General features: G+C 38.0%; 1 protein-coding gene and 1 pseudogene across 2 annotated transcripts; one reads left to right on the top strand and one right to left on the bottom strand.

The window, feature by feature from the left end:
- Positions 1 to 461: 461 nt before the first annotated feature.
- On the top strand, positions 462 to 2899 carry LOC149173409 (uncharacterized). Its single transcript, XM_089426690.1, has 3 exons — positions 462 to 788; positions 938 to 1600; positions 2024 to 2899. Exons 1-3 carry the CDS (start codon positions 462 to 464, stop codon positions 2897 to 2899), a joined length of 1866 nt encoding a protein of 621 aa, XP_089282816.1.
- Positions 2900 to 8417: 5518 nt separating this feature from the next.
- LOC149173408 (uncharacterized) lies at positions 8418 to 14141 on the bottom strand (annotated as a pseudogene). The gene is made up of 11 exons (XR_016259121.1): positions 13875 to 14141; positions 13207 to 13746; positions 11831 to 11968; positions 11000 to 11185; positions 10749 to 10886; positions 10514 to 10632; positions 10155 to 10290; positions 9865 to 9994; positions 9478 to 9557; positions 9243 to 9377; positions 8418 to 9086 (listed from the first exon to the last, which is right to left on the bottom strand). The product of XR_016259121.1 is annotated as an uncharacterized LOC149173408 (transcript).
- Positions 14142 to 16702: the final 2561 nt, after the last annotated feature.

The raw sequence follows: 16702 nt of genomic DNA, 5'->3' as shown, positions 1-16702 counted from the left end.
ATGATGATGTATGGGAGCAGACAGTTGATTACGAACACATTCCCTTTAGGTGCAGACGATGCCATGAATATGGCCATCTGTTCAAACAATGCCCGCTGAATCAAAGTAATAATCCATCAAATAAGGAGGAAGAAAGAAAAAAAGCAGAACAGGAAGGGAGGAGGAATGGAGAAAACAGAGATGGATTTACGGAAGTCCAGAAAAGAACAAGATCCCAAAAAGGAAAAACCAAATTAAACTCCTCACACCCGGAAAGCAACCAGAAAAGCCAGAATCAGTGCGAAGCCCTGAAAGATCTAGAGATGGAAGTGGAAGAAGAAGAGGAAACAGACACTCGAGAAGTTCCGAGAGAAGTTTAGAAAGAAATCAGGATAGAGGACAATGAAAAGAATGAAACAGTAAGGGAAAAGGAGAGCGCACAAGAAGATAGGGAACAAGAGCGGATCCAAGAGCAGACCCAAATGGAAATAGACCCGCAACAGGAAAATGAAGGAGAAGAAGAAAAGATTATGAGGAAACTTCTACAGGAATGGAAACATCTGGATGAAAGATTTATACCAGAGAAACAGAAACAGCTCTATAAGGATGTGTTCCAAAGGTACAAGGAGAAACAAGGAAGATGGACAGCGAAGCAACCTGAGCAACTCGGATCACAAGGGGATCAGAATTCAGAGATGGGTATAACAGGGAAAAGCGGCAGGAAGAGAGGAAGGAGACCGATGAGTGAGACCATTCAGATGGTAGGAGATAGTTTGGTGAATTCAGGGAAAGTGATACCTTTGTCAGAGGTCTTCCATCAATCCCCAAAAATGTTGAAATGAATATTACAACCTGGAATATCAGAGGGCTGAACAGTAAGGGAAAACAGAGATACTTGAAAGAGAGACTCAGGAGGGATAAGCCGAATATAATGTTAATCCAAGAAACAAAAGTTCAGGAGAGCAAACTCAGAGAAATAATGAAAAATTTCAAACCTTATTATGAGATTATGGGTCAAGACGCGATAGGAAGCGCTGGAGGAGTAGCGATATTGTGGAACCCAGAGGAGGTCCAATTTGAAGATTGGACGAGTATCTCAAGGATCCTCTCAGGGAGATTTAGAATTTTAGGATCCCAAGAATGGTTCCTAATTTCAAATGTTTACGGGCCTCATATGCAGAATGACCGCAGGAACTTTCTCCAAAACTTGGCAGCTCTGCGCAACCTTTACCCAAGCTTACCGTGGGTAGTGGGTGGAGATTTTAATATGATAAAATCTCTAACTGAGAAAAAGGGAGGACTCAGAAGACCAGAGCCAGACATGGTAACCTTCGGAGATTGGATTGCTGCTCAAAGGCTTGTGGACATACAGAGAACTAACGGAACTTATACTTGGAACAACAGGAGAGGTGGTAGAAATCAGATAGCCTCCAGATTAGACCGATTCCTATTGTCAGAACAGATTATAAATTGGGACATCTACATTGAAGCAAGGATTCTCCCAAGCATGGGATCGGATCACTGGCCGGTTAAAGTCGAACTTGATATTAAAGCTAGCCCGAAACGAAAACCATTCAGATTCGAAGCCTTTTGTCTCAGGAACCAAAACTTTATGAAGAAGGTAGAGAAATGGTGGAATCAAAGTAGCCAGAGGGGAAGAAACAAAATGCAGATTTTCCAGTTGAAATTAAAAGAAATGAAAGGAAATATCAAGAAGTGGAATAAAGAAGAATTTGGGCATATACTGGAGGATAAACAAAGACTGGAACAGAAGATGGAACTAATCCAACAAGAAATAATAAATACAAGCAAAAGCGATGAACTAGCCAAAGAGGAAGGAATAATAATAGGGAAATTAGAAGAAAGACGTAAACAAGAAGAAATCTTGTGGAGGCAAAAATCCAGGGTAAATTGGTTAAGGGAAGGGGAAAGGAACACTAAGTTCTTCCACCAAGCTATGATCCAAAGAAGGCAGAGAAATAGAATTTTTTCTATCAAAAATGAAGAAGGAACAAGAGTTATGCAACATGAGGAGATTGAGCAGGTATTGGTGAAGCACTTTAAGGATATTCTGACAGAGCCAAGTGTCGACAGAGAAGAAGCTATTGAAAAATTGTGTAATGAAATCCCGAGCAAAATAAATAGAGACCAAAACCTTGCTCTGATGAGGGCAGCCACTCTAGAAGAAGTAGAAGAAATAGTGAAAGGTATGCAAAAGAATAAAGCCCCAGCCCCTGATGGATTTACTGTGGAATTCTATCATGCAGAGTGGAACTTTCTTGGACAAGACATCCTGGATGTTGTAGAAGAATCAAGAAAGAATCAAAAGGTAAGCTCTATTCTAAACTCAACCTTCTTATCTCTCATTCCAAAAGAGAATAAATCCGAAGATCCTCAGGGCTTCAGACCTATTGCTCTCTGCAACGTAATTTATAAGATTATAGCTACCGTTATAGCGAAGAGACTCAAACCGCTCTTGCCTAGTATCATCTCCCCTAAGCAAACGGGCTTTGTGGAGGGCCAGCAAATCCTAGATGGGTTGGTGGTCTCCCAAGAAATGGTGCACTCCCTAAAGGTCAAAAAAGAAGCTGGTATGATGATTAAACTTGATCTCTCCAAAGCCTATGATCGCCTGAACTGGAAGTACCTGAAAGGAATCCTGAAAGCTTTCGGCTTCTGTAATAGATGGATTGAATGGATATCATCTATGATCTCATCAGCTAACTTCTCTATTATGGTTAATGGAACCCCATCTCAGCCTTTCAAAGCTTCCAGAGGTCTCCGTCAGGGGGATCCTCTGTCCCCTTTCCTGTTTATTATAGCGGTTGAAGGCCTGGGGAGATACATCAAAAAAGAAGTTAGAGCGAAACACCTTAAAGGAATCCAAATTTGGGGCAACAACCTGCCTATTACCCATTAGCAATTTGTCGACGACATCATGCTGTTCTGTAATGTATCTCTCAAAGAAGCCCGCAGAATTAAAGCAATTCTAGACCTTTTCATCACAGCCTCAGGAACTCAAATTAACAATGATAAATCTTGCATGTATTTTTTTAACACATCTGGAAATATAAGAAATTTCTTGACTAGAACGTTGGGATTCCGCTTTGGAGAACTACCAACCAGGTATCTTGGCACCCCGTTGATTTAAATCCATTAACGATGGTAAACTGGCAAAAAACCCTAGAAAAAATAACAAGAAAATTAGCAAATTGGTCTTTTAGAACCTTGAATTTTGCAGGCAGAACTATGTTAGCTAAGGCAATTCTTCAATCTATCCCTATATATCAACTTTCGGCAATGGCTGCCCCAAAAGGAGCATGCAACAAAATGACTGAGATCTTCAAAAAATTCATTTGGGGAGGGAATAAAGACCAAAAGAAATGGGCTTTAGTCTCTTGGAAGGAAGTGGTGAAAAGCAAGATGGAGAGAGGATTAGGCCTTAGAGATCCCTATCTTCTAAACCAAGTGATGGGCGCAAAACTTTGGTGGCGGTGGATGAGAGGAGGAAATGACCTATGGAAGCAAATTTGGTCAAAAAAATATAACATGCCCACTAATCCTGAGGAAATTCTAAGAATTAGGGACATGCCAAAAGGATCGACAGTGTGGAATCTAGCCAGTCTCAACAGAGACATGATAAATAGACATGCCTTTTGGGAAATCAGGGACGGCGGTTCAGCAAGACTCTGAGAGGAGGCATGGCAACAGAGGGAAATAATGAATGGAATACCATACCTTAGGAGACTAAACCAAGAAGCTACCAGAAAAGGAATGATACTTATTAAAGACTTCTAGAAGATAGAGAGCCAAGAGGAAACATGGCGAACCTGAAAAGCCTGGAAGAGTGGGTGGACCAAATAGACGAAGAGCAAAAAGAACTATACCGAAAGGGAATGCAGAAAAGAAGAATACCCAGAAGAACGGGTCTGGACATTCTGAGATGGGGACACCAAATAAAGGGAAGCTTCTCAACAAAAGAAGCTTACCATCTCCTGATTAATAGAGAACCTGAGGATCTGACAGGTACCTGGAAACAGCTTTGGAACGACAACTGGTGGCCGAAAGTGACTCATTTCTCGTGGTTAGTCCTCAAAGGGCGCATTCTAACCTGGGATCAACTCCAAAAGAGGGGCATTCAGGGTCCCCCCAGATGTCCTCTGTGCAAGCAGGAGCTGGAAACGCAAGAACACCTACTGAATACGTGTGTAGAAGCTCAGTGACAATGGGATAAGGTAAGGTGGCTTTTTAGTAAAACCCACAGGGATCAGAGAGTATTAAAAACACTATCAAAATCTGGGGACATGGTCAATTTACAAGCCCAGTGGTTAGACGAGCTTGGAATCTGGCAGTTGGGATGAATTTGTGGATGATCTGGATGGAAAGAAATAGGAGGGTATTCCAGAACAAAGAGATGACACACAGCCAACTATGGGAAAAAACCCTGAGTCACATTCGGGAAACCATTCTTGCGGATACATGGAGAGAAGAGGACTGGGAACTGTCGCAGGAAGAAGAACAGATCCTAAAGAAACTAAACTTGAATCAAGGGATGGTGGCCCCCCAGTTGTGGAAAGCGCCCAGGATGGGAAATGAGGGCATCAAGCAATTTTATCCTCCCCCAAAGGGTTTTATAAAATTGAACTTCAACAGTGCTTCTAAAGGAAATCTCGGCCCTGCAAGAATTGGAGGTCTCTTCAAGGAAAGTATTTTGGGAAGATTTGATTATATGATTCTTAGGCATGTCAGAAGAGAGGCCAATCAAGCAGCTAATTTCCTTGCGAACTGGGGAGTTCAGGAACTAAGGGAGAAAATGGACAGCCTATGGACGACATACTCAAAAGATTCTAGATTTGAGCAGCTTAGGACGATCCTCATTCAAGATCATCATGAAAACACGACTTAAAGAAAGCAATGACAGCTGGCTCCCGATCGGGATGAAGAGCCGGGTAGGTAGAGATGACAGGAGTAATCATAGCATAGAGAGGGCAAGTGGTGGTGACTCCTGGGAAAAGGCGGCACCCCCAACAAATCTAATGAGTAGGAACTCATCCCAAGCCTCAAGGCATCGCAGTGGCGGTAGTGGTTTGCAGATGAGTAGGAGTGGAGGTGGTAGTCGCAGAGACTCGGATGGAGAGTAGTTTTTATATGAAGACTGTGGGAGGTAGTTGTAATCTTATCCTGTTTGCGACAAGGGTGAAGCAGCAAGATCCGCAACCAGAAGCTCTCAACAGGGAGGTCGACATCCACGGGTATGTGTTCACTGTGAAGTCTGTTTCTTTCCATATTGCGCTATTGTCAAAAAGGAGATGTTTAATAGTTGTGAAGCTGGGGAGGACGAGAGTTATGAGAGCCCCTCTGTAACCCATGGAGAAGGTAATAAGGGATTATACTGGAGGGAAATACTACGAAAAAGGAAAGTGGTCACAAAAATAAGAGTGGGAAAAAGCAAGAGGGATCCAGTGACAAGTATGCCCAGGCAGAAGAGGAGAAGAAATATGGTAAGGGTGACCCGAGAATTATTCCAACTGCCCATCATCTGGTCCGTATGGCAGAAGGTATAATTGAGTTTTTTTACCCGGATGGGAGAGAGCAGAAACAAACTTATGAAAACAAAGGGAACTGTAGTAGAAGCCAGGGATTATCCAAAGGAGCCGAGGCAAAGTCAGATGATGAGAAGCATAACCACAATCTAACTCCTGCAATTGATGAATGCTTACAGGTGAGTGAAAGACAAGAGATGGCGCGCTCGGGCCGGGGAAGAGGTCGTGGCAGTCGAGGTCGCCCAAGGCAGCAAACCCAGAGTGGGAGGAATGCAGACTCATCTGGCGGACAGCACAGGGGAAGGAGAACGACCCTGACTGCGGTTTAAGTTGCCCGTGCCTATCAGGAAAGGACCGTTGAAAATATCAAGGGCATTATTCAGAACATGGAATCCAACATACTAGAAGAGCAGTCGGGTTTTGAAACAGAGGAATTAGCAAAAGAGGTGACCAACCCAGACAATACTAGGGGCAGGATGACCCTATACAGAGAATCCCTGCATATCTACTGGGTCCTTAAGCGTTTGTTGGCTAAAGCCCTTGAACAGGTGGCTAAGGAAGTCGCTGAACTGGCCAATAGGGTGCCTAAGATTCAGAAAGAAATGAAGAATTTTCAAGTTATTACGATAACCCAGAATAAAAAGATTGAGGAGATGTCACAAATCCTGTCCAGGATGGTTGGACATAGCCCCAGCCAAGCTGATCATGTGCATATGCCCATGGAGATGGACCAGCAAACAGGAACCAGGGGAGAATGAGCTTCAGATGGCTTGTTGTTAACTGTTTTGTTTTGCTTTCTATGTTATTTGCATGTGTATAAGTAGTCTGATAAGTAGTTTCAGTTGTTTGGTGTATGTAGCCAATATGGACAGATTAGCAAAATTTTGTTTTTGGAATGCCTATAACAATCTAAGGTGGCCAACAGACCTGGTTTCCCTTAGGGAATGGGTGAGGCCACCAAAACAATGTATATGGTTGCCCTGTTTAATATAATTGAAAAGAAAAAAGGCGGTTACTACCTTTGCTTACAAAAAAAAATAGCCAGAAAAAAGAATTCTCTGTTACATTAATAAGCCATAAAAATCCATTCAAGGTAGAGATGTAATAAACATCAACAAAAAGGTAGAGATGTAATAAACATCAACAAAATTTGAAAAAAAATATATGCATTAATATAATCAACTATCAAAATCTAAGAGCAAAGGAATCGACAATTGTACAAATTTATTTGGCCACATCCTTATCAAAATTCATTTGCCAGATATTCATCAACATGGATTCAGAGATCAACACAAACTTTACAAGATCCATGACAGCCATTTGGAGGCGGAGTAATCGACAATTGTACATATTCATTTAACCACATATTCATCGACATGGGTGTCACATCTACACAAGCCTTTCCAATAGTCCAATAGTCACAACAACATATTCATTTAACCACATATTCATCGACATGGGTGTCACATCTACACAAGCCTTTCCAATAGTCCAATAGTCACAACAAGACTGTTTAAGCAAGATTTGCTATATAAAAGAAAAAAAAAAAAAAAAAAATTGGCTCTCCAAATGAGTTCTTCATGGTTTAATCGACAATTGTACATACTCGACTCATGGTTTAATCGACAATTGTACATACTCATTTAACCACATTCATCGACATGGTGTCAGATCTACACAAACTTTTACAATAGTCACAACAAGACTGTTAAAGCAACACTTGCTTTAAAAAAAAAGCAAAACAAAAAAAATTGGCTCTCCAAATGAGTTTTTCATGGTTTCAGAGGTCTCGACAAACTTTCCAAGGGCCACATCATTGCTGTCAAAGTAATATATTTATTCTCCAAGTCGGTTCTTCATGGTTTCAGGGGTCTCCACAAACTTTCCAATAGTCACATCATCTCTGTCAAAGTAATATATTCATTTGTTAAAAGCATTTAATTGGCCTTCTAGTTCAGTTCTTCAATAAAGTCACAGAATGGATGTCAACATGTCTAGCACAGATATGACAAAATTAAGTGATTATTTTACAAATGAACTTTGGTTGGTCGTGAAAAAGCATGGTAATCTGATAAAATTACATGACGAAATTAGAACTCTGGTTGTGAAAAGCACAATGATTGATTAGTTTACAAAATTGATTTGGCAAAATATCCTCTTCATTCACATGATTTGCACAACTTTCCCAGACAACAACCAGTAGTAACAAAATATAAAAACATGTGTCGCCGTGACTGTTATGTGATAACAACGAGGCTTGAAAAGATGCTCTTCAATATTTCTCTTGTAAAGGAGAAAAAAATAGACAACATGGATCTAAAAAACCAGATTGGCCATATATATCTGAACTCCATGATTTGGCATGTGTCAAATAATGGGAAATGTGTGTCCATATTTGTCTGTACCATGCTAACACGGTGTCAGTAAGTCATGCCACTAATATAATAAACATATAATATTTGACAAGTCAAAAACCATAAAACATATAATGTGCATGTAAGTTCAAAATATTGCTGATAGCAACAAATATATAATATCAAGATATAAAAAATGCAGAGTCAATAGCGAATGGGCAACCACAATATCAAATATCACCACATCAAGTCATTTAACCGAATGTGTATCTCAGATCCACGTCAATGCGAGTACACCTACGCTTAACGCAGTTTCACAGAGGCCAATACATGAGACTATAAAACTATATAGAGAAATAACTGACAAAATTATGTGATGAGATGAGACAGATTATAGTACAACACCATCAGTATTTCAGTACATGGAACAACATATTCTTGTGGCCATAAAACCCGACACACGATGTACTAATGCAATACAGAGATCCATACAAATTTGTCTAGAGTGATCGTATCAGCAAATTATTTTGCATCAATTGAATAAATCCCAAGGGTGGCATTGACAGCTCATAAATTTAATCATGGGGTGAGATAGTCAAAACAGAGAACCTCAGATAATTATTTATCTTTCACCTACAAATAGAGTTTGCATACAAAATTTCTAGGGCAATATAAATTGGAAGGACCGGATCCGAGAAAAGCAGCCACCACTTATGTGGGAGACTTTGTTAAACATTGTTGAGATATTGTAGTATAGAGGAGGGTTCTCCCCATTCATCTCTTGGGGAATACAGGCCAATATTCTAATTCACTCACTAAATAAATAAAAAGGAATTCCTATCAATTAGTAAGATTTCTTTGGAATGCAAATTTACAACCCCTCTTATTCAAGGAGAGACATTCAGGAAAGCATATCCCCAAAGAATTGATACGGCAAAAATCCAATGGAACTTGAAACACACGATCAACTTGAAAAGCTTCGACTGAATTCCAAAGCTCTCTTCTTCAAATCCCCGGACTCCAGACTTGGCAGTGCAAGCGTGACAAAGAATGCAATCAACAGTATCAGCAAAGCTGTGATTGTAGTTGCTTTAAGACAAGCAGCTGTGCGCGAGAGCCTCCCCAACAATATCTTACAATATTTGTCAGAGGCCTTCACAGAAGCTTGAAAACGGGCATCCCCATCTTCACCTTCCAGGGCATGTTGATTCTGTGACACAACATGAATGTTAGTATTAGAAACGTATGACACATAAAAATGTTTGAGAACCTTAGAGAACCATATTTGCAGCCCCCATCAAACTGTAACCATAAATTTTTACGGCATTCTTTCAAATGAATTTCAGTACAACATCAACACATCTACCTTTGATCTTAGAGACTTCAAGGTTCGTTTTAAATCCTCCAAGGGACTAAGTTTTGACACATTGTTTTTCCATTCAGCACTCAGCTTCTCTAATATAATCGTGCTTGCCTTTATATGCTCAATATGCAGTTTTTCCTGCAGATCAATCAAGAGAATATTACTAGGATTTGAAACTGAATCCAATACCAGAAGTATCATATAGAAAGAGAGTTCATGAATTAGACAGCTACCATACCCATTGTTTGTAGCAATCTGAGTTCTGGGTTAGACACCAAATAAAAACGCCAGAAGCTTCATTTGTTAAACCTGGGTTTTCTGCAAAAGATTTTGAAACAGCCATCAGAACAATAACAATGCATACTATAATTCTGCAGTATCCAATTTATTTGAGAACCACTAACATTGCATATCATAATCCTGCAATGTCCAATTTATAAGGGAACCACTAACAATTCATACTATCTTCAATCTTCAAAAAGATATCCCTATGGAGCATCCAAATCAGACACACTTCACAATTACAAAGCATCCTCTTGTTTCGTAGAAACGGCTCCCTTCTATATGCGTTCTATGATGTATCTCAATGCACCTAAATATATACTCGACAATGCGCTTGACTTACCCTCACTTATTGCTGTAGCCATTAAAGGCAGAAGTTGTTGTGCTACTGGTCTTGTTGCTTTACTTCTATGAGAACCCGTCAGGGCTAACTCCCTCAAGAACGGATATATTGCTACAAACCTTTCGGTCCCCTGTATCAAGACATGCAATCGCTAAAATTACAATAGCATCTAAATAAATTCACCCAACAACTATACATCGAAAATATCCAAATAAAAGTTGCAAAGATTATCAAAGTCCAAAACCAAGAAACTAAAATGAGGCCTACACTGAGTGATGCCTCACATTTACCTTTGTCCGAGCTGAATCAAGTGGAAAAGCAGCCTGCATTAAGAGATTAAGTACAGATGGTGGAACTATCCGTTCTCCTTTTCTGATAGCACCATTTAATAGAATTGGTCGAGCCTTGGTATTTTCTAATATGCAGCTGCACAATCAAGTAATACAATGACCATGAAATTGCAGTAATTTTGATCAATCAGATATCAAATGGATACAGACACCATAAATAGACGTATTACTTAAAATGACCAAGTCTTATTTCTAGTACTCTACACATAATTTCCATATACATGACACGCATTGACACTGAAACTTCAAATAACCCAGTCAAATTCATAACTAAGATTAAGTCCAAAAAAGCATCCTACCTTTCTATCAACTGCAAAGTCAGGTCTCAAGAAAGGGGTGTACTTGTTTTACCAACTGCCAACGGTAGAAGAATTTGCACCCATGTAGACATTCCAATTACCAGGTCAACCTGGCAAACCTGGAAAAGCAATATTATAAAAAAAACAAGTTACTTACCCTAAACAATATATTTTCATTGACAGACAAAATATAAGCATGAACTAAAATAACCGAGAATATATTGTCCATTCTAACCTGTGCAATAGACCATACAATCATAGGCAATCTATCCTGAACCTGAATTTGTGCTTCACCCTTAATCGTCGGTGAAAGTTGTAGCAAGATGTCAGGTCTCCTCCTCAACACCATTGCTAAGACTACAAATAATGCTACCTGCAATTATGTAAAAAGATAAAAGATGGAGTTCATTGAAATATAGAGAAGATATGGGTTGAACTCAGTATGTGAAGCAAAGATGTTAAATACTGTTGAAGCTATAATCCCACCTTTGTCTTCACTGCAACTGGTTGTGCTGCTTGCTTTGATCCTTTATGCCCCCCTTGAGTGCCTATATCTTCAAGCACACTACGGAAGGCCCACAAACTGAACTTGTTCAGCTCTTCTGTAGGCTGCTGATTAATCCAATCTGCCGATGTCTTGCTTACAGCTTCTGGAATGTAACAAAGAGGTATCTGAAATTTGCAGAAGACACACATAAAAATCAGATATCACAAATCATATAATTGCAAGCATAGCCGTTGCCTCTGTAGAGACATAAATAAGGTATAAGATATCCCAATCATGTAATCACCATCATACACGGTAGAATGTATGCTAAGTTCAGTTATTTTCTAAATGTTTTTTAATGTAATCCTAGGATCATGGATCTCTGTTCTGAAAAATTAATATTAACACAATGGGATATACTAACTCCAGATTCTCAAATAAAACTAAAAAGACCATGCTAAATGATTCAACCGCTTTGTAGAATACGGAAAGATAGCATGGTGTGAATAATACATTGAGAAGGAAAGTGGAGTCTCAAAGCATGGTTGCATCCCTTATGGCATAAGAAAAATAATCTCTAGGCTGCATGTTAGAAGCTAAGAACGAAGAAGAAAAAACAGGAAGCTTGCACTTAAGTAATCATCCAAAACTCTATAAGAGAAAATGAGTTACAGCAATATGACTAAATAAGTTATTTTAAATATACAATACATGTGACGCAGATTCATATATTTGAAAATAATAAGCAGCCCTAGACATACGTCATCAAGAAGATGGAACTTTTTATTACATCATAATATATTGTCATAAGTAGAAAACTTTAAACTTACTTCTGCAAGCTTGGCCACAGTAGACTCCTTCAGTATCTTGTTCAGAGGGAATTGGGCAGAGTTGACCGAACTAAATGCTCGTGCAAAGTAATCCGCAAATCGCATCAACTGAACATAAGCCTGCTTTTCATACGAGGCCTACAGACCCAACACCAGAGGCAGAACCCAATTAGAAGAAATCAAATCCTTTCCTAATACTTGCTCCAAAAGTTGATCAAAACCACTCATCCCAGTAGTTCAGTTCACTAAGTAATTGTATTTTCACTTGATGTGCAAAAAAAAAAAAAAACTAAATCTCAAAAGTTGTAAACCAACAAGAACGAAAATGAACCAGGAAGTTTCGTCAATGAATTTCAAATAAAAATTTATAAAGCTGAGTTTTCCAATACTTTCTTGATTAAATTCCATTCACCGATCTTGATCCTAAGAGAAAAAGAACTCGCAGGAACAAGACAAGTCCCAAAGGGTGTCAAAAGAAAAAAATAAGGCTAAACATTATTCATATCAAAGTTTAAAAAAAAACCTTCCAGAAAGAATCTAGAGTGTAAGAGTTTCAAAACAGTTTTTTTCATATTTTCCATTTTTACTCAAAGGACCTATAAATCTTTTTCAATCAAATTTGATTCAGCAAACCGCAAATAACCTAAAAGTTAGTTATGTATCAGCATCTGACCTATATAGACGAGTGTCTGAATAGCTGCTGGCATTTTTTACTCAGTAGCATAGAATCAAACGTGGGACCAAATTAATTCAGCTCGCCAGCAAGGCCAAGCAAGTTCACCTCAAGTATAATCTAAACCTCCGCGGAATTGTCAACTAATCTCATATACACAAAACATGATTAAAAGGTTGCATTTAATCCATAGAAGCCAAAATTCCTTTTAACAGTACCATTATATCACTGTGCAGATGAAGATATAGAATGTGACAAAATATCCTGATGAGGAATGTGAAAAAAGATCCTAAATATTTTGAAATAGCTAAAATAGTTCAACTATCTGAATGAAGATGAAGAATGCTTAACCATGTAAAGAACATAAGAAATGCTAAATCATTAATAAGAATAATAAATTTTCAAAATCTCTTACAGACTTTATATAAACGTTTGGAGAGGAGATCAATATCCTGAGATCATTTAAAGAACATATACAAAATAATAAACACTTGTAAATGTCTGCAGCATATAATCTACTAATGACAAAATGTCAATCGATCCGTACCAGAAGCAATTCAAAGCCTTGGGGATCTACCAACGAATCAAGCAACTCTTAAAATTCAGGATGCCCAAAAAGCATGCGAAAGATCCTTGAACAGCACGAAGATTCAAAGAATGAATCTAATAAATACTTTGAACACAGGAAAATTCAAAAAATTACCGTAATTTCTGCAAGGAAATCAGCCAGATTCGAAGGATCGATTTTCGCGGCGGCTTCGGCTACAGTAACCTTCGGCTTCTTAGGCTTCTTTTGCTTCACCTTCTTCTCTTCGCCATTCGCAGCGCCGCTCTGATTCGCAGCCTCCTCCTCACTATCTTCATCAGACGCGGCAATTTTACCGTTACTTTCACCGGCAGACAGAGCACTAGCCGCAGCAGCCCTTTGCTCCTCGGCTCGCCTTCGCCTTTCTTCCCCATGCAACTCCAAGGACTGGAAAATCGATTTGCCGTCTCCGTTCGATTTCACTTTGTCAAAATCAGCAGAATTCGCCTCTTTAACCTGCTTTCTTTGCCGCTTTGGATAAACCACCGTCGTCCAGCCATGATTTGTGCTTTTAGCATGACCGTTCTCATCGATCAACGCCTCCTCGAAGGAGCTCCCATTTCCATACTCGTGCACGCCGTTGGTTTCCATTCTGAAAGGTCAAAGACTGAACCAAATCCACCAAAATTTCAGGATCTCCAGGCCACAGACAATTTCCTGTCAAGTGACAAATCAAAACTGAGACTAATCTAAAGATTTTACCCTCCCCAGGACCCAAATTAAATGGAAAACTAAAACTAAAAGGAACACAAGGATTTTAGGTTTTATGGAACAGAAAATTTCACCTCTCAAATAACAAAGTAGAACTGAGCCAATCTTTGAAAAAATAGGCTCTCCAAGATAGAATTTGGCACCAGCTTCCACAGAATGGCCCAGATCCAGATCCCCGCGGCACTATTCAAAGCCACGCAAGTTTCGAACCCTTGACATGCAACTGCAGGAGATTAAAGAATCCCACAAACACAGAAAACCTTTCAATTTACTAACAGTGACCCTTTGCAACATAAATGGATCCTACCGAGAGGAATGACCTTTTAGTTGAATTGCGCGTTCTAGTTATGGGTATTTATAGCTCTCTACCTAATTTTTGGGCTAACTTGATTTTTAATGCTATTAAAGTTCTTGCGTTATGGTCGATGAATCCGACGATCCAGCATGGATGATGATGACGTGGTGAGTCATGGGGGCGTTGATTGGGCACGTTTCCATGAGATACTGCCGGTTTTCAGGTCACCCTACGGGCGCGGCGTGTTGACCTTTCAAAGGGTGTGGGTTGTGGAAGCCGGGATTGGTTTCTCCTTGACGGGTGCGTCGTTGTGTTCTTTTCAAAAATAGTTGTTATTATTACCTCATTTTGTGGCTTTTTCTAAAATTTTAATGGTTATGTTTATTGTAATAAGATGAGAGAAAAGAGTTGGGTGTGAAAAGAGAAAAAAGTGGATAGGTAAAAGAGGTGGCATAGAATAAAAATGATTTAATATTAAATTTAAAAATTTAGAAAATATAGTAATTTGTAAAAGGTTAATTAGAGTATATATTATAATAATAATATTAATAAATAAGAAGTCCTAAGAGATAGTTTAATTGGTTAAGTAACTTGTTAATTGAGACGTATAGGGTTAAATCTATTTGAAGTTTTTGTGGTTACTCAACTATAAACAGACGGGTCCAACTAGATAAGCTGTCCAACTAGATAAGCTGAGGGACGGGTCCAACTAGATAAGCTGACGGGTAGATCCTTTAGGGTGGAACTGTCCACTTTATTCCCATGGATGTAGCCCACACAGTCAAATCAACTCGAAGTTTTTCTGATTACCAGTTTTTCTGATTACCCAACCATAAGCGTACGGGTAGATCCTTTAGGGTGGATCTGTCCACTTTATTACGCATGGATGTAGCACACAGTTTAAAAAAATATAATAAAAAATAAGATATTGTATGTTATAAAAATTGATTAATTATTAATTAAATTAACTTAGATTCATTTAATCTTAGGTGATTTTAATTTTGAATTTGTAAAGTGTGTGTGAAAGAGAAAAAAATACATAGTAAAAAAATAGAATAGAATAAAAATTATTTAATATGAAGATAAAATTTTAGAAAGTATAAAAAACATGATAACAAAGTTGATAAATCAAAATAATAATGACAAATAAATTAAAATATGGTGTGTAATATAAATTGATTAAAAAAATATAAATTAATTTGTTTTCATTTTGAATTTGTAAATAGTTATTTACATAATGTTTATAATTTATATATTTACATAATGTTTATAATTATATATCAATTAATTTATAATCACGTAATCTAATTATTAGATGAAATGGCCTCTACCCCTTTTTTGGACACTTTTTTTTTGTCAATTTTTACAAAATCATGTAGAGATTTTTAAGAATAATAATTTTAAGTTGTTCAATGTGCTTCATGGATTTTTGAAAGTGTTGAATCTATTTTATTCATTCAAAATTGGATTTTAAACAACAAGAAATTACAATCTAGCTTGAAATTGTTGTGCATGATTTTGACAAAAAAAAATCATTTCCTTTATTAGTTAGATTTTGTCATTTATAATTGTTGTTATATTCATGATGTCTATAATCAATTTGTAATTGTTGTTATATTCATGATGTACGTAATTACCCTCATTATTCACTGTTACATACCTCTAAGCGTTTGATGGACCATATTTGTGTGTAAAGTGAATATAGTTTTTTGGATGGAACCCATGGCATATGTGATGCACTAAGGGTAGTGGGAGCATGAAGAATGTTCATCGTCTTCAGAATAATGGTTCAAGGTTACGTAGCATGTATCTTTAACCCTCACATGCATTCGGAAATTAGCATTGTAGTTTAATAGTAAATTGATGGAAGTTTACCACATTTGGAATATGGTTGATTTTTGATGTACCCCTTATTGCTCTCAAAAGTGTATGAAATCTCTACCTAAGATCTTGTGAAGTAACATGTCATAAGAGAAAGAATAAATAGGGTTCACTTAACCCTCTAAAGAGAAGATAATTGTTTACATAGTACTTTAACTAGAAAACATTAGTATTATTCGATGTAGACAATATTTGATTATATATATGTGGCAATGTTATTTTGAAAAGGCAACTTTCCATAATGCTAAAGGAAAAAATAAGAAGTCGTTTTAGTGGAAAGATTTCTTCCAAAATAGACCACCATTAGATGGAATCAAGCAAGATCTTAGAGGACCCCACACCTAAAGCACATATAAATGATATTTTTCCATCTTCAAAGGGTTGGGATAAAGGCATTGATATAGCGATAATTATGGAAGTAATTCCCATCCCACTTATCTCATTACAAGGAGACTCTATTTAAGAAGGTGAAGAGGAGGTATGAAACAAATTCTTTGAAATCCGAAAGGGACCTATGGCTCCATAATATGAGGTAAAACAATCACCATGGTTAGAAACTTAAACTATCCCCATTTAGCTTGTTATTGTTCAAAATCAAGAGCAAGAGTGGGGTAGATGCAAAAATGGGAGTATATGATCTTTTACGTAGAGTTTTTTGAATTGGATGGCTTTGTTTTAGCGAGTTCTATTTAGTGGGGAAGTCAAAACATGACTTGTCACTAACAT

This window comes from Pinus tabuliformis, chromosome 4_2 (assembly GCF_031772625.1).
Source record: "Pinus tabuliformis cultivar Carrire ecotype Pingquan chromosome 4_2, CPIR1, whole genome shotgun sequence".
NCBI classification, from domain to species: Eukaryota; Viridiplantae; Streptophyta; class Pinopsida; order Pinales; family Pinaceae; genus Pinus; species Pinus tabuliformis.
Note: the sequence above shows the minus strand (reverse complement) of the source record. Positions and strands in the feature narration are given on the sequence as shown.

What these genes read in the sequence shown, in the direction of transcription:
- LOC149173409 (XM_089426690.1), top strand. Translation starts at nt 462, where the DNA reads ATGGAAATAGACCCGCAACAGGAAAATGAAGGAGAAGAAGAAAAGATT. An exon ending in AAGTGATACCTTTGTCAGAG is followed by an intron (nt 789 to 937) that starts GTCTTCCATCAA and finishes ACAAAAGTTCAG; the next exon opens with GAGAGCAAACTCAGAGAAAT. An exon ending in ACCAAAACTTTATGAAGAAG is followed by an intron (nt 1,601 to 2,023) that starts GTAGAGAAATGG and finishes GAGATTGAGCAG; the next exon opens with GTATTGGTGAAGCACTTTAA.